At 43.0% G+C, this 26,625-nt stretch overlaps 2 protein-coding genes across 3 annotated transcripts in view; one reads left to right on the top strand and one right to left on the bottom strand.

Annotated features, from left to right (window-relative positions):
* The window catches only part of LOC142994611 (galactose-specific lectin nattectin-like), an 8,848-nt gene extending 1,990 nt beyond the window's left edge, over positions 1 to 6,858 (bottom strand). The window contains exons 1-4 of one of the 2 annotated variants that reach the window (XM_076145362.1): positions 6,604 to 6,858; positions 1,482 to 1,649; positions 1,199 to 1,301; positions 448 to 535 (exon numbers count right to left, since the gene is read on the bottom strand). In XM_076145362.1, coding sequence (XP_076001477.1) covers positions 448 to 499 — 52 coding nt within the window. In that variant the 5' untranslated portion in view covers positions 500 to 535; positions 1,199 to 1,301; positions 1,482 to 1,649; positions 6,604 to 6,858. The remainder of the gene's footprint in view (positions 1 to 447; positions 536 to 1,198; positions 1,302 to 1,481; positions 1,650 to 6,603) is intronic. The other variant, XM_076145361.1, reaches the window with a different exon arrangement.
* Positions 4,262 to 26,625, top strand: abcc6a (ATP-binding cassette, sub-family C (CFTR/MRP), member 6a). Its single transcript, XM_076145360.1, has 31 exons — positions 4,262 to 4,810; positions 7,399 to 7,575; positions 7,681 to 7,806; positions 11,851 to 11,988; positions 13,866 to 13,988; positions 15,097 to 15,158; positions 15,285 to 15,416; positions 16,429 to 16,635; positions 17,814 to 17,991; positions 18,221 to 18,382; positions 18,503 to 18,595; positions 19,135 to 19,338; positions 19,455 to 19,601; positions 19,717 to 19,804; positions 20,303 to 20,372; positions 20,470 to 20,596; positions 20,691 to 20,867; positions 20,988 to 21,155; positions 21,369 to 21,552; positions 21,667 to 21,751; positions 21,855 to 21,972; positions 22,073 to 22,280; positions 22,459 to 22,769; positions 23,054 to 23,253; positions 23,407 to 23,533; positions 23,762 to 23,863; positions 24,053 to 24,199; positions 24,302 to 24,460; positions 24,561 to 24,727; positions 24,861 to 25,055; positions 25,245 to 26,625. The coding sequence occupies exons 1-31, from the start codon at positions 4,769 to 4,771 to the stop codon at positions 25,351 to 25,353; spliced, it is 4,533 nt and encodes a 1,510-aa protein (XP_076001475.1). The 5' UTR covers positions 4,262 to 4,768; the 3' UTR covers positions 25,354 to 26,625.

Raw genomic sequence — 26,625 nt, 5'->3', positions numbered from 1 at the left:
TATTATCTCATATTAACAAACAATGAAGTTCAAATAGTGATGAATAGCGTTATAATTTAAAGAAAAAAACACAACAGGCATGAACTTGTGTACAAACTGAAAACATTCTTGTAGACAACACTCTTCATACTGCTCATTATTTATGCCTATAAAGCCCTTTCACCATTGTATGGTATATGAAGCTTTATACAAATACATTGGATTGGAGTTAATTCTACAGAGCACACGTATGCCACAGTTATGCCTCTGAAAAACGGAATCTTTAATGATTTATTCTTATAATTCATGATTAAATCATTTTTATGAGGCTTTAAAACAACAACAATCATTGGGATCTTAAATTTCTCTATTTCTGCATTCATAATTTCATCGTCTTTCAACTTTCTTTGATGACAGTCAACAACATGTGTACATTGTGTAGCATATCTGTGATCTGAACTGACTCACCCATCTGCAGGACGCAGGCCAGCATCAACATGAACCCCAGGACAAACTTCATGGCTCCAAAACTCTGGAAACTGATTTGGAATCTGATCTGCAAACATCCCACAATAAACTCAGAGAGCTCATCGCTTGACCAACACCAGACCTCTACATTTGTGATTTCAATCATAGTAAACAATGAAATGGTAATGAACGGATCATCTGCATTTGGTTTATGTGGATTTGCTTCCAAATCCACATAAACCAGGTTTCCATATCCACATCCACAAATGTATATGCTACATTACATTACATACACAATGATGGGTCAATCAATGTGTTTTCTTTTTTCTAAGTGCTAGTTATCAGTTAATCGTGCCTGCCCAATATGTTTCATGTTACACCAGAAACCTCTGTCTTAAGCAGAATCAGTTTTCATCATCAATTTTAGGGCTGCAGAATTCTAAAAATAATGATACAAAATGAAAGTACATAAATAAAACAAATTCAAACACTAACATAAGGGTTCCACGACTTTGTTCTTTGACCCTTAATGAATGTCAAGTATCCTGTGTTCACCACAACAATCTTGGGTTTTCTTGCACTGGCATACACTAAACTCCATCTCACTCCTCCTCTGATCGGTAACAAATCAGTAACAACAACACAGATCAATTCCTAAAATCCTGAGTTTTGGTTCATTTTTCTGCCCTTATCAGTGAAGCACACCATTTCCCATTCACCTGAAAGCTGCACAGTGATAAACATGACTCACCTACGATGCAATGTTCCGCTTCTTCGTTGCTCCTAGTCTGAATGGCAGGCAAACACTCAGCTCGGTTAAATACTCTTAGTTTGCCCTGTGGTGATGTTCCAGGCTGATGAAACAAATTATGTAGATCAGAATTAAACAACAAAAAAGGCGGAACAGGATGAAGGGAAATTTATTCTTCATGAATTTGCAAGCCACTGTTTGAGTTACGAACATGCGATGTTGTTTCAACATCACACGAACATGTGATGTTGTTTCAACATCACATGTTCGTGCATTGCATCACCTGTGCCCATTGGATGGTCGCTCTTCTCCTGACGATTTTCATTCAGCGTCCCCCATCAAACTTCCACCACTTGCTCTCACACGACGTCAACATGTTCACACCTCTGTCTGTTTACAGGATTCTTCGCTAACGCTTCGCCTTGGTTATGCTTGCCGAGGTGCACTGCCTCTGTAAAGTGTGTGTGTGTGTGTGTGTGTGTGTGTGTGTGTGTGTTTGTGTGTGTGTTAGAGGGGCACTCAAAACAAAATTCAGATTGACGTGTATGCATGGCGTGTTTGCATGATGACAGTGAACAATCTATCTATCTATCATCATCCATTTGTCCGTTCTTGAATTCTTTTACTCTTACCCTTTTACCTCCAAGCCGGTTTTACACCCTTGTATAAGTAGTGAGGAGAAATGAAAGGATGGATAGTTTTTACACAGTGAGATCATACTTACTTACTTACTTACTTGGCATGTCAATCTGTGTGTGTGTGTGTGTGTGTGTGCGCGTGTGTGTGTGCGTGTGTGCGTGTGTGCGTGTGTGCGTGCGTCTGTGTGTGTGTGTGTGTGTGTGTGTGTGTGTGTGTGTGTGTGTGTGTGTGTGTATCCTTTAAGCCTAAGTGGACCTGGTAGAAGGTTTATGGTGGTCTGAAATGTAAATGATCACTATAGACTGTATAAACCGTAAATATGAAAGGGGCTTTGGCTCCAATCGAAACTTGAGGTAGTTTCGTAAATTTGAGGAATAGCAGCCAGATCAGGTTTATCAGGGGAAAAGTTTCCACCTTCGCCCATGGCAGTAAACCTGCAAACACACAAAGACAAATTTGACAAATATCCAGTGTTTACATAATGAGCTCATGCTGTGAGTTAACACACACACACACACACACACACACACACACACACACACACACACACACACACCCACACACACCGTCATTCCTTTCAAAGGGTACAGCCGTAAATACAGTATATACTGTACTGTACAGGCGGAGGAGTCACAGTAAAAACAGACAGTCAAACCTGATTACAGAAGATACAAATACATGGAGAAATAATGTTATCTGGACACTCATTCTCCTGCTGCGATACGAAGAAGTTTCGCCTCGTTCATTTGCCTTGCAGCATCCCCCCTGCTATAGCTCTGAGGGGAACTGCCCACTTTAGGAACCACTGGTTAGGCCCTAACCAGTAGGGGAAGACACAGCCTGAATACACGCAGGACTGATCCTGTGCAATAAATGCATTTTGAGCATACTGTATACACATTTCACCTCCCACCGCTCACTCCTCTGGTTGTGCTACGTTGCCTGAGGTGTTTCAGACCAGTGCTTAGTAGAAGCAACCCTCCAGCCTGTGAGACCGAGACACAACATTCAACCAGTAGTTCTCAAAGTGGGGGGCACGCCCCCTAGGGGGGGCACAGAGCTATTGCAGGAGGGGCGCAACGCGGGATCGGAAGAGGAGAGATATGAATAAGTACCGCCTCAGGTACTCATGAGGTTGTAAATTCTATTTATAATTCAGTCAAATCAAACTGGTAAGTTATAAACACTGTTTGCAGTTTAAATTTCTTATTTCTTAATAGACCTCCAAACACATAATTAGATGAGAGCGTCAATGTCCTTTAATGTCACATTCAAAGGCTTTGTTGTGTTGTCTTACATTACTCACGTTGTTTTGTAGTAATGAATAAAAACACTTGATGACTCACGTTTGAAGAATAATAACCTAATATTTGCACGTGGCCAGACACAGGACCTGGTGGTGGTCTGCCTCTGTGCTGAACTTTCCATGTTTCTTCCCTGCGGTGATGGTGATGGTGTAAGTCCCAGTCGAGACAGTGTCATACTTTCCTGCACAGCTGCTGCACTGAAATTTTCCCCTGTGTCTTGACCAAGGTGACCATCATCACGCCATGCAACACTGCCGTTTCACATATCACAAAGAGTTTAAATACAAACACTTCTGTTTTTGAGGTTACACAACGTGGATGAAAAATTCTGTTGAGACAGAAGGTACAGTAATGTTTTTGTTATATTGTAATGTTTTTCATAAAAAATACCTGTGTCAGCATGTCAGGGGAACTCACGCTCTTCTATGCTTACTTACTTCCACTAGTCAATTTACAACTTGTGCCCCATTAAAGTCTATCAACGGGTCACTTTGGTTCATCATGGGATACCAACTTTCCACTTACACTGCAAATCTCATCACAAGTAAGGTGACTAATTAACCAATGGTCTACTTTCCTTCTGCGATCAGCAAGTTCCTTTTATGCAATATTTGGAAATACATGTGATGCATGTGAGGTGAGGGAGATAGTTCTGCATATTTAACACAATTCCAAAGGCTTGTGTGAGGACTGAATGTCAGAATCGTGCCAGAAATGGTGTGCTGGTATCCATTCACAAGGGGCTTCACACGTATACGCTGGTATGTTAAGCTTTGCACCACACTGATATGTATGAATAAATGTCACACCATAGTGGCTAGAGTTGCTAATATCTTGTATTTAACATGCGTGGAGATCAAAATCAAAGCTTTTATGTGAGTGTTGTTGGACTTAGTTTGTCTCAGTGTGTCTTAGTGTGTCTAAAACAGACACTGTGTGGTGAGGGCAGGAGACGACTGGTGGTTTGCAAAGTAGGGAAAGGGGGAAAGACGGGGAGAGAGAGGGAGAGGAGGTAGGGGGGTAGTCATCAAAAGTGGGAGGAGAGTAGGGTGTGGGACTGTCATCCCACTTAGGGGAGTAGCTGCGGTCTTTAGATCAAAATCCACCAGATATATGTGTGGTGTGTGTGTATGTGTGTGTGAGAGAGAGAGAGAGGGAGAGAGGGGGGAGTGAGTGAAATATTTCCACCCACCCAACAAGGACACACACTCATAAACAGAAGGCAGACTGAACGAGAGTCAGAAGGACTTAGGAACTCAGAGAGGCAGCAGTTTGAGCAGCGAGGGAGACAGAGAGAGAAAAGTGAGATGTTTTATTAACAGAGGGAAAGACACACAGGCGCACTCACACAGCTTCATAAACACAGACCGGTACCGCCCAGACAGACCAGCAGGAAAACACCAGAAATCCTACCGTCATCTAGAGAGCAAAAGTCCAACAAGGACACACGTTTTCTCCCCCCTATCCCCACATTCAAACACAAACACACACGCATACACAAACACACACACACACACACACACACTTCTTTCTGCTCGTGCTGAGTCTGTGCTACCCAGCGAGAGGAGAAAGGCAGTTCAAACCCAGCAAGTGGAGCATCTGGGAGGAAGGACCAAACGAGTGGATGGATGCCTTCTGCCGACTCAGTGGCCTGGACCCTCTTTGGGTGAGTGGACTGAAGTGACACTGCAGTCATATGACTAATCTGTGTGTATTCTTCTGCCAATAACAGTTCAAGGAAACGAGTGTGAACTTTTTATTGTTGCAACAAACTGCACATGCCTATTGGGTGGTGAAAGTTTGAGTTGTTTGTCAGTTATTGCGTTTGTTTCCTTGTTTTTGTCTATATTGTCCTCAATATTGAATCACATGATTTAGATTACTTGCGACAGTATGTTTACATAAGAAATTGTTTCATTTGTTTGACATTGTCTTCTTGTACTTGGCGATCAGGGGGCTTACACAGGCCTGCTGCTTAATGTCAAATACCATTGAAGTATACAAAATGATAATATGAAGAATAGTAAGTGTGTGTTTGTGTGTGGAGGAGAAGAGGTCCACCTAAAATGTCAGCTGGCAGCGGTCAGTAGCACGGGAAAACACCATTGCAGGACACTGACCTTCTCGGTTTGCAGCCCTTATGCATGTGAGAGAGCAAATCTGAGGCTAATCAGGAGAGTTTCCCCTTGATCGGTAGTACCGTTTCATTTACTGTAACTGGTCTGTATGATTCAGCACCTTGTGATGCTGAGATGCGTCACACTGAGCGAGCTGCTGTTGTTGGATAGGCTTCAGTCTTGTATATATGCAAACCTCCACATTCTGCATCATGGCTCGAAACTGGAAGTATGGCTGTCATCCAAACATGACTGAACGCACTTGGCCCCAACTTGCCCGCCACTCTCTCTCTACTCTACTTTAAAGTTTGTCATGACGCCACTGTTTTTGTATTTGCAAACCTCCCCCCTTAAAAAAAACATTAAAGAAAGTGAAAGCACCATCTGCTGCAGCCATCAGTGTGGATTGAATGTTGTTTGTTGCAGGACATCCACCACAGAACACACTGTTTTTAATCATGTTGGCCATGAGGAACTTTCAGTAAACTGTACTAATTAACGTCACATCACATATTTTTGAGCCTGCATCATTGCTGCCTCATAGGCCACACAGCCTTGGGGTAGTGATGAGGATTTTAAGTGCCTTTAATACTGAACTTAATGTGTACAATCCAGCTCAGCGGGGAGGTTTGATCCTGATGCAGTTCCCTGGCAACTTTTTTGTAAGGAGGACCCATCTGAAAAACTGGTCATGGAAATCTGTTATGGTCATATTTGATTTACTTCTGAGTGACATATGAATCAGGTCAAGCCCACTTCCTTTCAAGGCTTTCTCAAGAAAACCCTTTGCCTACTTTTGCAATTAGACGCTGCTTTTGTCTACCTAAAAGCAGCGAGAGACATGCAGAGAAGAATCAGCAGATTTACAATACAGTAGAAGCCTCTCTTCTCCAGTTTCACATCACCGTGTCTGGCAGGTAAAAATAGACACCTTGCGGCACCGAAGCTGTTGGCACGTACTAGTTTACTGTAACCACTCCAGCTGTGGGTGAGAAACAGGATAAGTACTGAGCCCAAGAAACTGCTTGGAGTGTGTTTGATAAGTTGAGATCCATACAGAAAAGTGCTCTGTTCATCTGCCTGCCACTGACCGCAGGAATCAGAAGAGTCTGTGAAAGTACAGTAGCCTCCCACTCACTGACTCGCAAGAGATTCATCACATGGATTTTGGTACATCAGTGCTGTCAAAGACCATGTGCAGTACGTGCAAAATGATGCATCCATCCGTTGTAATGGAAACAGGTAACCTACAGTCGGACGGTCCACAATGTCTTTGTGTTAAAATAGTAGAAATTAGAGGAAAGCCTGTGCCTACACCACTTTTTCCTCAGTGGAGTCTCACCTGCTGTGGTTCACTGGCAGGTCTGTAGGCGGATTGTCGTTACATAATGATCCTGCAGCTGCCATCAATTGTGTCCACTCTCCTTTACTCCATTTGGAAGTACACAACAGGCCAGACTGTTCCTCGATGCTTGAACCTTTAAACCACTTCCTGTGGTGAGTCCGCAGGCCAGTTGAGCTTGCACAGCCAGACACCCTGCCCCTGATTAGACTAGAGTGGTGATAAACAAGCCAACTAAACAACAGCGCACTTAGCTCCCGGTTTGGGGTTTAAAAAAAAGTTTTTACGACAGACAGCCCATCGTGGTGTTGCTGCTGTTACGTAACTTTGTCATTTGGCAGCGTTTGCCCAACACAATTCGCCTGCATGAACTTTTATTGTTTATATGCTTCATCATTAGTATAATCTCTGACCTCCGAATTTAACATGTTGACAGCTCATATTGCCCCACAATGGACAATGTTATGAAACGAGTCTAAGATGTGGTTAGAAAGGCTCCTCCAACACACTTTCTCATGCTTGGACACACACGCACGCACACATTCTGTTGAGCTGCTGTGGTTTCACTCTCCACTGCCTAGATACACAGAATGAAACACAAGACCTGCACAAAGTCTAGATTCTCTGGACTTGGCCCTGACCTGCTTTGTGTGTCACATGAGATCTCAACGTTTAACCTCAAATTCTGAATTCATATTCCAGCACAGATTACTGATTCTCGTGATCACAGTTTAAGACATACTCTGGGTTTTACTGTTTTTGTGCCTCATGCTTCTCCTAATCTGTCTGTCCTAGGACTGGAACCGCACATGGTACACAGCCAATCCAGACCTGACCCAGTGTTTCCAGAACACAGTGCTGGTGTGGGTCCCCTGTATCTATCTTTGGCTGCTGGCCCCATTCTACAGCCTCCATCTTTACTGCCATGACCGTGGACGCATTCGAATGTCTTGTCTCTGCACCGCCAAGATGGTGAGACATCACTGCATTTATGTCTCACCACATAAGATAACGCATAACAAATATCCCAAAATGATGTCTTCAGGTAATCTCTCATTAATATCCTGTTGTGTTCAGGTGTTGGGTTTCCTGTTAGCCTCCTTTGGCTTCGTGGAGTTCTTCTACATCTTGCTGGAAAGAAGCCAGGAGATCCAACAGCACATGGTCTTCCTGCTCAGCCCCATCATACGCAGCATGACGGTGGTAAATAGCTCTGCCCTCACTTCACACACTGCACACATATGAAATCATCAAACACAGTTTATTTTCATATTCCTTAATGCATCTCAAACAAGCAGGACAAGGTTCAACAAAAAGAGGACAAAAAGTCAAAAATACAAACTACCTTAATGCGCCTATTTAAACCAATTTGTTCCTGCTGACATTTTTTTTAATCAAAGATGCACAGCAAACGATCAACTCTATCATGCTGCAGGCAAAGCAGCTATTACACCAGACTGTAAACAGAGCCAGTATTTGACCATCATTAATCATTAATGTAGTGGAGAAGTGGGTATGCAAGTTTCAATGTGCAATGTGATTTATTTTTAGATACCTACCTGTGAATTGTGATTTAATCTTATATCGGAAATCAAATTCTATACATTACTAAAATAAACAACAGCCTATTATTTAGAAAATATAACATAATATCACACATTTTTCTATTTCTATAACACATGTGTATGGGTAGTTTTTGAATACATGTAATGCTTGTGAAATGTACACCAGTTAGTGTTATAATGGCTGTGTATATATGTGACCACTATGCCAAACTGGGCAACTCGCCACACAACTCAGTGCTATTCCTGCGTGTGCTACATTCGTGATGCTAGGTGGACGGTCAGTGTTTGTCCAGGGAATCAGAGGTGCCTATCTCACGTGATGCATGGTTCCAAGTGCGTATTGGCACGAATATGAGAGTTCAGATGAGTTCATACACCCTTTTGTTCCAGCGGTCCAATTCCAGTTTTTTCATGGCCATCCAAACAACCACCAAACACAAAGGTGAAGACGTGCAATTGGAGCCTGTAAAACATAATGATATGGAATGGATCATCATATACCTTGAGTACAATATAGATGTGTATGTAGGACTGAAGGTGTGTAATTAAACGCCTCTGCAGAAAAGTATTAAAAAAGAGGGAAAAAATGTAGAGCGAATGTGAAAACAAAACCAAAATCATATTGTTGGTTGATTCATCTGAACATAAACAACTTTGTCTTTACATAGAGATCCTGTACTCTTCTCCTTTAAAAAAGTCTTGAATCCAGCAATAATGGTTCCACTACACAAACCGTGGTGCTGCAAGGGGTGGGGTCCTTATTCAGAAAGTATTATTTAGAAAAGACTGCAGTACAATTAAAGAAATATCACAATTGGCTTGTGTTGATGAAAATTGCATCGTTGCTCCCATTCATTTTCGGTATGAAAAAGTAAATGGTATTTAACTGATGAGTAGGAGCAGACAGAAGAGGGGTGCAGCTTACAACATGGGTGGCATGTTATCCAGGATAAAATGCTGTTTATCCTAGGTGGGAGTGTACGAATTATAAGACAGTACAATAGTGCACAGCACAGATACTGTAGGGACAGATTGCTGAAGTCGCCTGTACGTCCACAGCTGAACCGCAGAGCCTTATAGCTTTCCACACAAAGCTCCCTCTCTCTGCACACTTACACAGGTCCTGCACAGCCTCAGCTTCTCTCAGTCAGACAGTCTTACCCACCTGTGGTCTTTTCAGACTACTGAGTAAATACCAGCATGTGTTTGGGTAAAAAAAAATACACTGACCTCTCTTTAATAGAGGGTTGTTTTTCACAAAGATTTATTTTGAGGATATCAATTATCACTGAAAGGGGGCATACAACAAACATCTGCTAAATCATAAATAGAGCATGGCACAAATCTTTAAATCTATTTACCAGTACCTTCCATATTAAAGGATATAATTTTCTAGATGTAAATTGCAGCCACCACCACTCCTTTCCCAGGGTGAAGGCCTGGGACACTGAGTTCTTGTTACTCTGACCAACCAGTCAACGTATGGGAACGGTTTCGCCCAAGAACAGTCAGCCCACGTATGAATCGCGGTGACTATTGATGAAAACACCACACGTAACACTGCAATACCATGATGTAAAACCCCTATTCCTCCCCTAGATCTGGGCACTTCCCGTGTAATTATAAGTTAGGGCTTTGATTTGGGGTTCAGCGATGGACTCAGTTCCACCCACTGACATGTGCAAACAAATGGGCTGCAGCTATATAGCAAGACGGAGGCCAGGAATAGAGGAAGTTGCCCCCATATGCGAGGCCGAGGTCAGCTTGCCATCTCTTCACCCTCATTGAGGTTGACAATGTGGATGATGCAGCCTCTTGCCGGCTTGCTCTTCTAGAACTGAATGTACCCGGGGTGAAGTTGAGAAAGCTCCTAACATTGGTTAAACACACTCTGTTGGTCTGTGATATAGGAGGGATGCTGTCTAAATGTAGAAACACACACACACGTATCTCACAGGATGTAGAAGTAGTTTTTACACCAAAATAGTATGTTTATTTTGGTGTAAATTTGTAATTATTTCTCTCCCTGTGGTTGTTTAATATGATATTTTCTTTTAAAGCTGCTGTGAGAGGATAGTTGCTGTTTTGGATTTGGAAAATATACTGTATACAATAATGTCCTACCCCCTACTGTCTTGTACTGCAGCACACTATATCATGATCAATATTGTTTGAGTGTGTTGAGCTCCCTTCCCACATGGTGATATTTGTTGTTGATGCTAAACGCTTATATAATTCCCCCACCAGTTGTTTATGATAGGATAGTACTGCGGCTCATCCCAAAGTCACCAATGCGGTGTTCCATTATGCAACCTAAACCCGGCTCTCTCCCCACTTGGTGATGAGCTGGCGATGCAAAGTGACGTCTCACTTGGCCAGCCAGTCAGAGAGGGACCAATTATGGTTCAAACACCACAGGCGGATGCATGACTCCTCGTTGGATGGTCAGACAGACGTCTTTGTCCAACAATGAATCAGTCCTATTTTTGAGAAAACAGCAGAGCGTAGACTTTTCTTTTGTGGAAAACAGATAATGCACTTAAGCAAAATGTGTGCAGGACAGGCGGTATAGGATATATGCGTCGAATTTATTTTATAGGCGGACTCAGCCAGGGCACATCTGCGCCTGTGGCCAGGGAAATCCCAGAACCTCAAAACCACCATCAGCTGCATTGCATCAGAATAAATTTGATAACCTCTGCAAGACGTAGATGAAAAGTTGGCAGAGACATCAGGAGAGATATACTGGGTTTTCTCCAACTAAAGTGACTCCAAAGCTTAAGAAAGGTGATTCAAAGGCACAATTTTCTCTTCTAAAATAAATAAGCTCACATACGTAAAAAGTAGAGCTTACCTGTGTTTTTCGGCTGTTTTTCTTTAAAAGAACAGAATAATAAGTGCTGTGATATTTCACAGTGATTAACTACTGATTTGTGCAGAATAAACCTACGGAGTCCAAATAAACATGGAAAGCTGTGTTGTGAAAGAGATTTGTGTGTAATGACACATTTGTTCCTTTGGTCAGTGAGATTGACATTTTTTTGTTAGTCTTTTTGGATCCTTTTGTAACCTTTTGCCAAACACGTTGCAAAGCTTCTTGACAAGTTGAATTTGATACAAATATTTCACCTTTGCCTCAGAATGTGTTTATCTATAACAAACAATTGTAGTTTAGTGTGAAATAACCGGGACAATGTTGCAGAAGCTCAACTTCAAATGCAAACCCTCCCTGACCTAGTTCAGACCTGGAAATCATGAGATTGTGTAGTATCACTTTAACAACGTGCAGATATGTAACCAGTGTGTGTGAAATGATTCATCCACTCAGAAACCTGCCCTGTTTTATGTCTGTGCACTATTGAAAGCTTTTTAAAAAGCACACTTGCACGTAAAATGTAAGATGTGTTGTGTTGGGGAGGAGAAGTTTTCAGTCTCAGTTTTCCTGTCGTAGCTGTTGTCAGTGGAGTTCATCCAGGCTGTTCATCAATGTGGCGACACACATTGGAGTTTTGGCTGTCTGCTTCCTGACTTTGGGATAAAGTTGTTTCCTCCTCTGAGAACCACATGTGTAAATTGAAACTTTTAATCTCTCTCTCTCTCTCTCTCTCTCTCTCTCTCTCTCTCTCTCTCTCTCTCTCTCTCTCTCTCTCTCTCTCTCTCTCTCTCTCTCTCTCTCTTTTAGATCCTGGCTTTATGCATCATCCAGTTGGAAAGGATAAGAGGCTGTCGCTCTTCCATATTCCTCTTCCTGTTCTGGGTCTTGGCAGTTGTCTGTTCCCTGGTGCCTCTCAGAGCGAAGATCCAGCTGGCCTTGGATGAGGTGTGTAGTTAGCCTATAGGCATACATATCACATTATACCATATACGGTATAAATAGATATACGGTAAAGCTTGAATGTTCCATTCCAAGCATCAACAACAATGTTCTGTATTTTATAATGAGTAATAATCTGATTAACAATGTGAATGCGATCGGGTTTGGAGCGAATGACCTTGAGGTGTCAAAGCTCTGTGCAGAGGTTCCTCTTCAGGTCAAGTTAAGTATGGTGTACCCAGAGTCGAGACCCAAGACTCCAACAGCACAGCTTGACATATATCCTGTGTCAGCAAATGGTTTCTATTTCATCCCAAATTTAACCAAGGTAACCTAAAGTTAACCAAGTGTTGGAGGATGACACTGCCAATTCTGGTCAAGCCCATGTGTGTTTAAGTTTTCCCTTTCTTCCTGTGTATTCATCAGACACTGCAATCATTGTTGTATGGGGTAGGTTTCTATTTAAACACACATAGCCGAGGGGCAGTCGCATTTGCATTTTGCTATAAAAACACACAAACACGCACACATCCATATTTCTGTTTTATCGTCCTCAGTGTGACATTCCCACACTGCTTGGGGGAGAGTAATGATGGGCCTGGGATAAATGCTGGTGAGACATGGCAGCCCAGGGTCAGACCAGAGGAACGTCAGCGCTGTGTTTATGGGCCTACACTGCTGTAAACACAGTCAGATGGAAATCTATGCATCCACTCATAACGTGGGGCCATTTAGAATTCAGATGCAGATGGATTCATTTCACATAAATTCACACATGCACAGAGACTACATGTATGAACACTTGTGCTATACGCGAGCACGGATAGATTCACGCCTGTGAGGCTTTTGAATGATAGCTGAGAGAACAAAAGCGAGTCCGTGTCCTGTGTGTCACTTGACCTTGACCTATTTTACGGACACATTTTTTGAATAGTTATAATGAAAGTGTCTTATTCACATCGTGGCGCTAAAGACTTGAGTTGACCGAGTTCATGTTTGTGGACCACTGGACATTCTAGGTTGCTTGACCTACATTTTTACCACCCACTCTCCGACCATCTTGACCCTGTTTTTCACAGTGTGGCCGGATCCATTCGGCCCCTTCATATCTCCTTTCTAGGCACAGCAGCACATTTCAGAGAAAACCTTTTTTACTGTTTGCTGAAGCTCTGCCTTTCATGCATACCCATGCTGCTGCACAACACATTGGCTGCGGCTATGGCGTTGACCCAGTAAACAATGCCCCTGCCAAAAACCCCAAATTCTGTAGGTCGAGAATAACACGCAAGTACCACATTTCACAAAAGTCTCTGAGTGGTTAATATCTCAGCTGCTGCCTTGATTGAAAGTGGTCTGTGAACCACAATCTCTCTATTTACAGATACAGGCTCTTAGCGTGTCTAAGCTGGAGCTTTAACTGTCGTTTCATTTATTTAAAGTGCTATTAAAGACTTTGGGTTTTCACTCTGATTTAGCTGAATGGCTTAAAAAAGGCTTTATTGTGTCTGGCACTTTGCAGTGTAAACCATATTCTTTGCCTTTGCTATACAATGTGTAAGCATGTGAAAACCATATAATGAATTTTGCGCTCCGACTGTCTGGAAACGGCGAGCAAACCACACTGAAGAGTAAATGACAAACATACCACAAGATGTTGTTATTTTGAGATGACAAAACTAAAATAGGTTTTGGACCTGATAAAAACCTTCATGGTCTTGGTGTGAGAGAAATGTTATTTTTCTGTGGCGCAGGCTCAGCCACAAAGTCAATTAACTTTGTCTTGGGTTTCATATAAATGACTAATTTACGAAACGTGTCTGTAAAAGCTTGTGGTGTTTCTCCGCACTGTAGCAGTCTCTTTAATCTGTGCTCTTATATTTTAGGGCATCGCCTCTGATATTGTACGATACCTGGCCTTCTTCTCCTACTTCTCAATCCAACTGGCCGAACTCTTCCTATGCTGTTTTGCTGACCAACGTCCAGAGGGGAAAACCGTCTTGGAAAAGGTAAGTGGAGCAGAATGTGTCCCACTTCCGTCAAAACGTAACCGGAAAAGACAACGACCAAACAGCTATCTTGTGGTTTTCGACTTCAGACGTCAAGACACTTTTCCCTTTAGGAGGAAATGATGTGATTCACTTCCTCCCTCGCTTCTCTCCCACTCGCACTTCACCGCTAAGGGGAGAGTGTGAATGAATGTGTGTGTCTGTGTTTTTGTTGTTGTTCTCCTACATTCCATCAACGCGACTCAAACCTCAAACCAGCCTTGGATAACATCATGACCAATGCCTCGAGTCCGTGACCACAACTCCAAAGCCGTTACTTAATACAGATACACATGTCACAAGCCCATCAAACACGAGTCTGACGAAAGTGTTTCGCACACAAAATCTGCGAACTGATTTGTGACAGCTGACAGGGAAACGAGAATTAAGTTCTACTTAATCAAACAGACAAAGTGATGTAATATTCCTCTGGTAATAAAATTAAATAACTGGAAAAGTCCCTGGCAAACTGTTGCCCAGTGATGTGGAGGCTGAGGGTGCAGAAGCCACAGCCTGGCGTGTACACACCCATTGGTCACTCCTTGGTGTGTCCTCCTCCCCCTCTTCACCCCACGCTATGGTTAGAGTTACTCACAGGAAGAGAGGGAGAGAGAGGAAGTGAGGGACGGAGAGTAAGAGTGCGAGCAATGAAGAGAGCAAACACCCTGGTGAGGGGGTGGCAGGATGGAGAGATGCCATAAGGGATATGTGAGCGCACAAACTTGTCTCTGTGTGTGCGTGTGTGTGTGTGTGTGTGTGTGTGTGTGTGTGTGTGTGTGTGTGTTTGTGAAGCCACTGTCGGGAGAGTTAGGGATGACAAATTTCCGCTCTGTCTGCACCTCAAAACGTCATGTTCAACCAGCACGAACACTGAGCGCTATTTATTCCGCCACGTTAGAGTTCACGGCCTCGACTCTCTACAGAGGACCACCTGAGTGTATCATCCTGTAGACACACTTTCCACAGACACACCGTGCACTCCGCCAAGCTGTGCAATTCTCAAAAGCCTTTAAGCCGTGAGAGATTTGCTTGGAAAACAAGAGTGATGCTGGTCTGTAATCTCTTTCAGAATCCGTGTCCTGTGAAAGATGCCTCCTTCCTCTCAAAAATCCTCTTCTGGTGGTTCACTGGGTAAGATGGTTCTTCAAAACCCTTCATTTATAGGCTGGGACCAGTCAACAGTGTGTGTGCCTGTTTGCAATAATGTGCATGGTTTGTTGACTGTAACGTGTGTGAATCATCTCCGTGCCTCTGCAGGCTTGTTGTGAAAGGATATCGTACACCACTGGCGGCAGAGGACCTGTGGACCCTGAGAGACGAGGACACGTCAGACAAAATCATCTCTGAGCTGGAGCAGGATTGGACAGCAGAATGTGCCAACATCCAAAAGTGAGAACACCTTTTAACCACTGATGGAGCGGGCTCAGGTCTTGAACAGAAGCAGCGCCGAGTCCAGTTTCCATTCCTTCATTTGTGCTTCTAGCTAATTTTGATGACACTGTTGGGTCATGTTGTGCCAGCTACTTAAAATACTTTAACATTGTTTCCCAGAAAATGTTTTCCCATCAGCTTTGCATGTGGATCCAAATACTACAGACTACAGAATGCTTCACTATTGAAGTCAGGAACAAAACACTGCATCATAGTTACTGAAATAAACCAAAACTGATCCTGAAAGTAAATGGCTCTCGATGCTGAAGGATAAAAACAGTCCTGCCTGCCATTAGCTGCACTCACAGTTGAATTGTAACACAACTAACATTTGAAGCACACAGTCAAGAACCTTCAGTGGCTTTGTGCCTATGCAAGCAAACATTGTCCACCTAAAATAAATCCTCCCACTATGTTTCTCTTTTGTTGATTGGCAGGTTAATGATCCCTGAGGTTATGTGTCTATTAGTGAGTGATCATGACAAATGTGCAGCACAAGACAGTATTCTTCACGACTGTGTAAACATGTGCTGCACATGTTGTCTTTCATGTTTCCTCTGGTTTGTATTAGTTGTTAAAATCAACACAAGCCTGCAATCCACAGTGCTGTTATTATATTAATTTACCAGAGACCATGGCATAACTATGATTGCAGTAAATTGTAATTTTGTTAATTCTCATCATTAGAAACATTCTGGGTCAAAAATAGGACAAATTGAGCCCCACGAGGGCATACAGAGTCATAATGTCAAGCCAAGAGCTGTGTCATTTTCAAAGCTTGTTAACATAATTTCTGTTTTGAAGATCCATCGCTAAGTCTATTTACCTTGTCAGTGAGTAACTGTTCTTTTTTAATGCTTCTGGCAAATTCTGTTATGCAACGAACACCAACAGTGTTTCCTTTGTTTAGTCTGTTTTACATTAACACTTGAACGTCTGTGTAACCGTGCGCTTTCTCTCCCTCTGGCAGGCAGGAGAAGGCCTTGGCGTCAGGCGTGGCACTGGGGAGCCGACTGCCAGATCAAGCTCAGCTGCTCAGAAAGCTTCAGAAGGAGCAGAGCTCGGGGTTCTTCCTCCTCAGAACACTGGCGCGAAAGTTTGGTCCGTACTTCCTGACCGGTACCCTGTGCATCATATTCCACGATGCCTTCATGTTCGCTATCCCCCAGGTGCTCAGGTAAGAGTTAATGACAAAACCCCAGAATGCAAATTAGGGCAAAGTGGAGTTTTTCATTTCAGGGGCTCAAAAAGAATCTGAAAAGTCTATTTGAAATACAGAAACATACCTTTCCAAGATTATTCACAAAAGTTTTATCATTCTGGGCAAAAGCAGAGAGGATGTTGATAACAAATGTTCTCAATAAAAATGTGAACGAGCAGGCCTGTTGATTATTATAATTTTCTGTGCCATTATATTTGAAAAAAAATTGTTATTGTTGAATCCCTCAAATACAACTTTTTGAAATGAGTGCACTGAAATAAAGTCAAGTGCAGCCAATATTTCTGCACTAAAACACAGAACTTACCAGCAAGAATAACAAGTTCAATGTGTTTTTGAGTGATTTGTCCTACTGATTCTGGAATTTGATAAAAATTATAAATTGTCATAGAAGAAATGCGATGAAGCATTGCATTACCAAATTCTAGCCAAATACCGTCACAGTCCAACAAATACACATTGCATTATTGAATACATAAAACAATCTTATCTATCAACCACGTATCCCCTTCATTGTTCTGTTTTCAATGATTTATGACACTGACATCCAAACAACAAAAGAAGCTGGCAAAAGTGAAAATAGGCCACCACCACCAAACACTCGCTGCACCATGCCAGCAGTCAGGCTGGAATGTTGTTGTTGATGCACAGTTGAGGGCCAGTGGAAGTGTTAATTACGGTCATGGAACTGTGAGCAAGAAATGGAGACGGGACCACAGTCTTCTCTGCTCCAGTACGGACGACAGCGAGCCACTGTAGAGCAGCGAGCAGTGAGGGAGAGGAGGCTCTAAATGGCAGAAATGCCGGTAGACCACAATAAGGGAGCCGCTGGCCAAGTGTGAGGGCAGCTTGGCCACAGACTGAGCACTGTTGTGCAACCGGAGCTTCTTTGTGCAAACCAGTGAGCCAACAGCCACAGCAATGCTCAAGGCCACTGGTTTAAGGCACACATGTATGAAAGAAGCGCAAAATGCTGATAGCTGGCATGGATGAAGAGGAGCAATCTGTTATTTAATCAAAGTGGGAGGTCTGTCTGTGCATGAGGGTCAAAAATGCTTTGATATGATGAATTTAAATTGTGTAAACTTCATCATTTGAGGTATTAAAGTCATCTCGTTGTTTTCTTCTCAATCTAGTCTCCTGCTGGGTTTCATGAGAGACGAAGATGCTCCGCTGTGGAAGGGCTACTTCTACGCCACGCTCATGTTCCTGCTCTCCTGTCTTCAGTCCCTCTTCAACCACCAGTACATGTACACTTGCTTTACTGTGGGCATGAGGGTGAAGACAGCTGTTATGGGCTTAGTTTACAGAAAGGTGGGTATCAGTGTATCCGCTGACATGGCCACTAGCATCCAGACATGAGATAAACATCGGTCTAAACACAAGTGCCTTCTTTTCATCCCAGACTGGAAAACAGCATACAGTGCAATGGTTACCAGCTTTTACCTAGGATGAATGATGCCCAGAGGCCTTTATGGAGCTGGAAATTATACACACTGTACTGACGACTTAATTGTCTTTGATTCGTGTGCTGTCTCTCCAGTCTTTGGTGGTAAACAGTTCTGCCAGGAGGACTTGCACCGTGGGAGAGATCGTGAACCTGGTTTCAGCAGACACTCAGAAGCTGATGGATTTTGTGGTTTACTTCAACGCTGTCTGGCTGGCTCCTATTGAGATTGCGCTTTGTCTCTTCTTCCTCTGGCAGGTACGTTGGAATGTTGCATTTTCATTGCATAATTTATTTAGCACTAATTCTTTAAAGTAATCATTCATTTTCATTCTGGAAATCCCAACGATGACAAATTGTATTTGTCCTTTTCTTCAGCATCTCGGACCGTCTGCTTTGGCAGGAATTGCCACTGTTATCCTCATCTTTCCACTGAATGGAATCATAGCAAAGAAAAGAAGCAAACTGCAGGTAAAAGAAGTGAAAAGCACTTTCACTGCAGTAGCACTGGCATCTGGCATGTTGGTTCAGGGATGCCACAGCTGGTTTAGATAGTGGCTGAAGAGCCGTGTGGGCGTATGGTACATTCTAACTTGTCCTTTTGATGTCTACACCATGTAATGTATTTGAAAAACAATGACAGGAAAGAGTGGGCAATACTAAGCCATCATTTTTCATTTCTTCTAAAAAAAAAAACAACAGACATCCTGCAAATATTTACGCCAATTTATACAAGCTTACAGTCTTGACTGCAGTGACCGCATTCCTGGCGCTTTGTTGTTTCCTTCTCATAAAACTTTGAATGTAACAAGCACTGAAGTGCAATAAATTCTTTTTGAATTTAACAAGTTGGTGTTATGTTGTGGAACACTACTACGGCTCTAGGGATGAGTGGACAAGCCCGTGCTCACAAATACATGCATTTTGCTCTGGTCGTGTAAATAATGTGGTCACTCAAATGTGACCCAGTTGTTAAAAAGACTAAACAATCTGCTTTTTCTGGTCAACAGGAAGTCCAAATGAAGTTCATGGACGGCCGAATCCGACTCATGAATGAGATTCTCAATGGAATTAAGATCCTTAAGTTCTATGCCTGGGAGAAAGCCTTCCTGGAGCAGGTTTTGGGCTACAGAGAGAAAGAGCTCAAGGCCCTCAAGAAGTCACAGATCCTTTATTCCATCTCCATTGCCTCCTTTCACTCTTCGTCTTTCCTGGTAATTCTAATGAACTAAGAGAGCTACTGGTGTTTTAGTAATATTGTCTCTTAACATTATCCATAACTCCAATGTGGGCCCATGAAAGTGACCTTTAGTCCCTCTCTTCTCCCTAGATCGCTTTTTCCATGTTTGGAGTGTACGTGATGCTCGATGACAGAAACGTCCTGGACGCACAGAAGGTTTTCGTCTCCATGGCGCTGATCAACATTCTGAAAACCCCACTAAGTCAGCTTCCATTTGCAATCAGCACGACTATGCAGGTAGGGGACACGGCACTCAAGAGCACATTGAGATGATTGTTGTAGCTGTAAAGTCAGACTAGTTAACAAAATAATGGCCTATAAGATCCATAAAGACCAGATCATTCTGTTCCAGGCTATGGTTTCGCTGCGGCGTCTGGGAAAGTACCTGTGTTCAGAGGAACTGAAAGCGGACAATATCTCAAAGGATCCATTGAGTGCTGGTAAGAACCCGACCCATGAATGAACTATTTAATTTCAACAATTCCCACAAATTGGTTGCTCAAATCATAGGCTGTCATAATCAATATAAGCAGTGCGCATGATGTCGTTGTTTATAACTGTGGCGTACCACAGCCTTGTATGGATCATGTGCATTGTCACTTCTTGGGTCTGAGGCTGACGGGTAGACAGGCTAATTATAGGATGTTCCCATTTAGTGGTTGAATGTAAATCACAGCATGAATTCAGACATATGATTCACAGAGAAATAAAAACTATACTCCCCTGTCTGTAATCTGTCAACACTTCCCAAGACAGCTAGTGAAAAAGCAACAGCTCTGTAATTTGCATGATTAACCAAATTCACATGCAATTACAACCAGACTGCAATCTGACGAGTAACTTGAAAGGGGAATGTTGCTGCTCAGGTTGATAGAACAAAGGAGCCTCTGTCTTTGGTGTTCATTGTAGACTTTGTTTATTTGGTCTTTTTTGTTCAGATGGTGAAGATGTAGCGATAGAAAATGGAACTTTCAGTTGGTCTGCAGAAGGTCCTCCTTGTCTTAAGAGGTATGCTCTATTAAACACAGCTACATACAAAAAGAAAACTAAACTGAGGATAAAATGAGAGGGAGACTCACAGGACGATTCACTTCTTCTGCGGCAGGCTTGACGTCCATGTGCCACGAGGTTCACTCGTCGCTGTGGTCGGGCACGTGGGTAGTGGAAAGTCATCGTTGCTGTCTGCTGTGCTCGGGGAAACAGAGAAAAGAAGCGGCTCTGTTACTGTCAAGGTACTGTGTGTATTCAGTTCTGTGTATTCTTCACAGATGTTGGATTCATTTTAGAAATACTGAGTGTATCTCTTTTGGCTTTTTGCTTTTGCAGGGCTCTATAGCATATGTGCCCCAGCAGGCCTGGATCCAGAATGCCACAGTCCAAGACAACGTTGTATTTGGCCGTGAAAAGCTGAAGACTTGGTATCACCGTGTGCTGGAGGCCTGTGCGCTGTTGCCCGACCTGGACATCCTTCCAGCTGGAGATGCTACAGAAATTGGAGAGAAGGTATGTTGAGTATTGTTCTAGTATTCGCTCTAGTAATATTTCTGAGATGTTACTCCAAAAATGGTTCCTCTATCCTTTGTCAGTCAGTCAAAATCTCAATGAGACTTGCTGTCTATGCAGGGACTGAACCTGTCAGGAGGGCAGAAGCAGAGGGTGAGCCTGGCCAGGGCCGTCTATAGGAAGGCCGATGTTTACCTGCTTGATGATCCACTGTCTGCTGTGGATGCTCATGTGGGTCAACACATCTTCGACAAAGTCATTGGACCAAAGGGAGTGCTGAGAGACAAGGTAATATATATAATAAAAACATGTGCAACTGAGGGCACCTTGGAAAGAGTCAGACAATTTTTACAAAACTTAAACCCCTAATCAGCAATATAACTGTTATCATTTTATGGTAAATACCACTTTGCTGACATTTGTTGTGTTCAAGCCTCAATTCTGTGTTGGATTGTGCTTAGTTCCCTCCTATTATTCTGACTGGTGTGGCTTGTTGTACAGACCCGTATCCTTGTGACCCATGGGATGAGTTTCCTGCCACAAGCTGACCTCATCCTCGTGCTGGTAGATGGAGAAATCACAGAGAGCGGCTCCTATCAGGAGCTCCTCAGCCGCCATGGGGCTTTTGCTGACTTCATCCATACATTCGCCAATGGAGAGCGCAAAGAGAGCGCCATACAGAGAGGTAAAGGCACATCTCAGTCACATTTAAAGGCAGAACACATTGTTTTATACACTTCTATTTGTCCATTTCAGATTGTGCTCAGAAAAATTAATGATTGCTTTTTTTCTTCTGTAGCTGGTTCCAGAAGATCCAATGCTCGGCTCAGCATGGTGGATTTCATGCCGTTCTCCAGAGATCTGTCACAGGAGCAGCTCATTGGGTATGGAAACAACAAGTGAAGATTTACTCAAGCATCTTAAAGATGCTCAGGATTCAAAACTTCTTCTTATGAGACTGACCTCTAGCCTCTGCGTGATCCCCAGGGGTGACACCACGAATACCAACCTGCAGAATATGGAGCCTGTGTCTGAAACCGAGCAGGAGCAGGTACCAGAGGACCTGGGGAAGCTGACTCAGGCTGACAAAGCTCGGACTGGACGGGTTAGTTTGGATTTTGGCTTCTCCCTTTACTTGTAATGGTTAGAAACGGTCACGCTTCAGTGACACTGACCTCACTTTGATGTTTTGCTTTCAACAACAGGTGAGGTTGGATATGTACAAGAAGTACTTCAAGACCATCGGCGTGGTCCTTATTATTCCCATAGTCTTCCTGTACGCCTTCCAGCAAGGTGCTTCACTGGCATACAGCTACTGGCTCAGCATGTGGGCTGATGACCCCATTGTTAATGGCACCCAGATCGATACTGACCTGAAGCTGACCGTCTTTGGGGCACTCGGCTTTGCACAAGGTTAGAAAATAATTAACAAAAAAAAACCTGAAATGCTGTTATAGATACAAGAAGCTGGTTTCTGGACTTACACATGTTGTCATATAAATGTGTGTTGAGACATGTCTGATTCACGTTATTCTGTTGTAGTTAGTATGTTTAACTCTATACTAATAAGATATTGTTCCTTTGTTTTCAGGTGTAGCGATCTTCGGCACGACTGTTGCCATCTCGATCTGCGGCATCATAGCCTCTCGCCACCTGCATATGGAGCTGCTGAACAACGTGCTTCATTCGCCAATGTCTTTCTTTGAGAGCACGCCCAGCGGCAACCTGCTCAACCGATTCGCCAAAGAGATCGATGCCATTGACTGTATGGTGCCAGAAGGCTTGAAGATGCTGCTGAGCTACGTCTTTAAACTCATGGAAGTCTGCATAATCGTGCTGATGGCGACGCCCTTTGCTGCCGCGATCATCCTTCCCCTTGCCTTCCTCTACGCCTTTGTACAGGTACAATTCCCTCCAACCATTGAAGCCACCACTGACTTTGATCTTTGTTTTCACTTTGAGAGATTTCGAGACGGTTCCATTACTCTGTTATTGGAAATGGTAGCTCTGTGGTCCAAAACCAACCCTGCTGATTTTGCCTTTCACTTGTGCTTTGTTCCCGCTGACATAGATATTACACACATTCACTATGAATTCTGGGAAAGCTCTGAGGGCTCTCTTTCTGCCCTCTTCGTTTGACTCAGTTCATTAAAGCTAGTGTTTTACTTTTCCACTGTGGGCTACAGAGCTTCTACGTTGCCACATCCTGTCAGCTGCGGAGGCTGGAAGCTGTGAGCCGCTCGCCCATCTACACCCACTTCAATGAGACAGTGCAGGGTGCCAGTGTTATCCGGGCCTTTGGGGAACAGTCCAGATTCATTCAGCAGGCAAATAAGAGGGTAGACTTCAATCAAACCTCCTACTTCCCACGTTTTGTGGCCACTCGGTAAGATGATCTGGGATGATTAGAAGGTTCTCTAATGTAATTGATTTGTCCGTTCAAGTAATGTCATGTTTATTGTATTTATATTCATACATACCGATAGACTGTGTATGGAGGTTTGTATGTTGAAAGTGTTGTGATACTGTATATCCACAGGTGGCTGGCTGTCAATCTGGAGTTTGTTGGCAATGGTGTGGTCTTAGCTGCTGCCATTCTTTCTGTGATGGGAAAGAACACACTGAGCCCAGGCATAGTTGGTTTGGCTGTGTCTCACTCCCTCCAGGTAAGAGGATCTGCACATACCCATACACTGACACACAGAATGTGTTGCAGGTGTTCCAGTATATGACTAATCAAACATTAAAGACCAGTGCAAAACCCATTATTGCTCCAGTTTAATGCAACATCAGATTTAGCAATTGTCAAATACAAATGTACAGCATTGCGCAATCCATTATCAGTGCTGATAAGAAAGCACATTTGGTAAACCTCATTCTGTTGAATGCTACAGGTGACTGGAATCCTGAGCTGGATTGTGAGATCATGGACAGATGTAGAAAACAACATTGTGTCTGTGGAGAGAGTCAATGAGTATGCTGACACTGCCAAAGAGGTCAGTGTTCCCAACACACACATGCACACACAAAAAACAGAATGAGTTTTAGTGACAGACTGATACATTTCACAGAATGCACTGATTTATTCCGCCCATGACAGCAGTAGTAACACATGTGTGTTTAGGACTCTACATCCGGCAAGGTTTTTATGTTCTTTACTCACCATTTGCTGTCTTTTCACTCAGGCCAGTTGGAGTGTAGAGGGCAGCTCCTTGCCCCTGGCTTGGCCCCAAACAGGCACCATAGAGTTCCAAGACTATGGGCTGCAGTACCGTAAGGGCCTTGAATTGGCTCTGAAAGGCATTACCTTGCATATTCGAGAAAGAGAAAAGGTAAGTCTTCAGCAGTGTCAATACTTGAGAAGTTGAATTCATCTCTTCACTGCGTCAGGACAATTAAACACAGATTCTGACTGAAAACTAATTCCTTCCCAGGTTGGAATTGTGGGTAGGACAGGAGCAGGAAAGTCATCCCTGGCCCTGGGAATCTTCAGAATCTTAGAGGCAGCAAAGGGAAAGATCTTTATTGATGGAGTGGACATTGCTGACATTGGACTCCATGACCTCCGATCACGCATCACTATCATCCCTCAGGTACAACACACCTTCATAACAGAGGCAGAGCTGGTTTGATCGGTATACACCATTTTATGATGAATAACTTACAGTGCGCCCTACCTGTCCTCTTTCCCAGGACCCTGTGCTGTTCTCAGGCTCCCTCCGAATGAACCTTGACCCCTTTGACAGCTACTCTGATGAGGAGGTGTGGAGTTCACTGGAGCTTGCTCACCTCAAGAACTTTGTCTCCAATCTGCCTGACAAGCTCAACTATGAATGCTCTGAGGGAGGGGAAAACCTCAGGTACATATGGATACACTGAACCTGTACAGTCTTACACGGGTATCTTGAAAAAGTTGCAATATACAGCTCATGTCTAATATAATATCTAACGTGATTCTCCTGCTCCCTCTCCAAATTCAATCTGTCTGTGTAGTCTGGGTCAGCGCCAACTTGTGTGTCTGGCCAGAGCATTGCTGAGGAAAACCAAGATCCTGGTCCTGGATGAGGCTACAGCTGCTGTGGATCTGGAGACAGACACACTCATCCAGTCAACAATCCGTACTCAGTTTGAGGACTGCACCGTCCTGACCATTGCCCACCGTCTTAACACCATCATGGACTATACTAGGTAGGTAACCACAATCCACAAGTGCTTAACCCACTTTTGGATTGATCAAGCAATCCAGTTAGACATTCTTGGGGTAACACCAGTGTAAATTAAATACGTGATGAAAAATATGTGATCCCACGCTACAGTCAGCGACACACAAAATAATCAATCTGGAACCTTTGCTCCTGTCCTCTTGCTGTTTCACAGAGTGATAGTTATGGACAGAGGCCACATCGCTGAAATGGACTCTCCTGCCAGCCTAATCGCACAGAGGGGACATTTCTACCGAATGTGCAGAGAGGCCGGGCTGGCCTAATTCCTCAGTGCCTTGTTCCATAGTGTGGGAGACCTGCTGAACAGATGGCACATCATTTGTGTGATTTTTCAACACGTGCAGAATCGGCCTTTTCCAAGCTTTGCGGCAGCTTCGTATGTCTCTCCATAAGGGCATTGCCTATTTACAACCAAAGATGAATCTCAAGAGAAGCTGATGATTCAGGTTTATAAGACATATAGACATGTTGTCCCAAGTCAGAAAAATACTTTTCTTGACCTATGATTATGTACATTCAACAGCTACAGTGGATTGTTGAGATTCTGCAACGTATAAATATTGTACATATAGTTATGGAGTAAGTATATTCCATGAAAGAATTAAGCCAAAGGCTGGAATGAAAGTGTACTACAAATCTTAGTGATTTTCATTCTCTTTTTGAATGGCAGATATATTATTTTTATAATTTTGTTACATTCAAGTGTTCATAAAGCACATGATATATTTTTGATGTTGTCTCAGGCTTAAATGTTGATAATGTTTACTCCTGTTTTAGCCTAGTAAACACAAAAAAGCCAGGCAATATGTAATTGTGATATGATGGAAATCACTATTGTTTTCTTGTAGCAGAAAGTGGGGCAGAATATTCTGACACACTAACCTTCCAAAGGTTCACCCTGGCATGCGTGGGGAATATGAGGTTTTCAAAGCCTCCAAAATCTGAGCTGCAAGCAGCTAATTTTGAGTTTTTATATGTCAGGGAATAGAGGAAAACATTGAAGTGAGCCAAGGCATGAGCAAACATCCAAGTATGTTGTGGTCATTGTTTATTTCTGTCAACGTAAACATATAAAAGAGTCAATAGAGACCTTGCGGGTCAGATTTAACCTGACACTGGTCGTGAAAACCACAACGAATGAGGAGTATGTATCTTCAAAACAATGGTGATAAGTCTGTGTGTGAATTTGTCGCTCTGCCTCCACCACACAACTCAGGCCATACACATATGCAGAGAGAGAATCAGTGTTGTTCACTTGGTGCTGATATAAGATACTGGAAATAAGCTTCACATTGCCCTTTACTCTCAATTCAAAGAACCCTATGAACTTTTCAAAGAGAACAGGCATTTATTGTTTACTGGTTTAGACAATATATCCTAAGAGGAGCCCTATAGTTTATTTATGTCATATGACAAAATGTATTAAGTGTCCTAAAAATTGTAAGGATTGTATTATATTTATACTTTTTATAACAAGCTTGTTCATTTTTGACTGACCATTTATTGTAAATGTACTGTCTGTTCCATACATCATG

Source organism: Genypterus blacodes, unplaced genomic scaffold (assembly GCF_046128005.1).
Source record: "Genypterus blacodes isolate CSIRO-AG114 ecotype Tasmania unplaced genomic scaffold, CSIRO-AGI_Gbla_v1 ptg000030l_1, whole genome shotgun sequence".
NCBI classification, from domain to species: domain Eukaryota; kingdom Metazoa; phylum Chordata; class Actinopteri; order Ophidiiformes; family Ophidiidae; genus Genypterus; species Genypterus blacodes.
The sequence above is the reverse complement of the archived record's forward strand: the minus strand, read 5'-3'. Positions and strand labels throughout refer to the sequence as shown.

Coding starts and splice junctions, on each gene's coding strand:
- abcc6a (XM_076145360.1), top strand. CDS start 4,769: ATGGATGCCTTCTGCCGACTCAGTGGCCTGGACCCTCTTTGG. Junction 23,864..24,052: donor ATGCTGACACTGCCAAAGAG/GTCAGTGTTCCC, acceptor CTTTTCACTCAG/GCCAGTTGGAGTGTAGAGGG. Junction 25,056..25,244: donor ACCATCATGGACTATACTAG/GTAGGTAACCAC, acceptor GCTGTTTCACAG/AGTGATAGTTATGGACAGAG.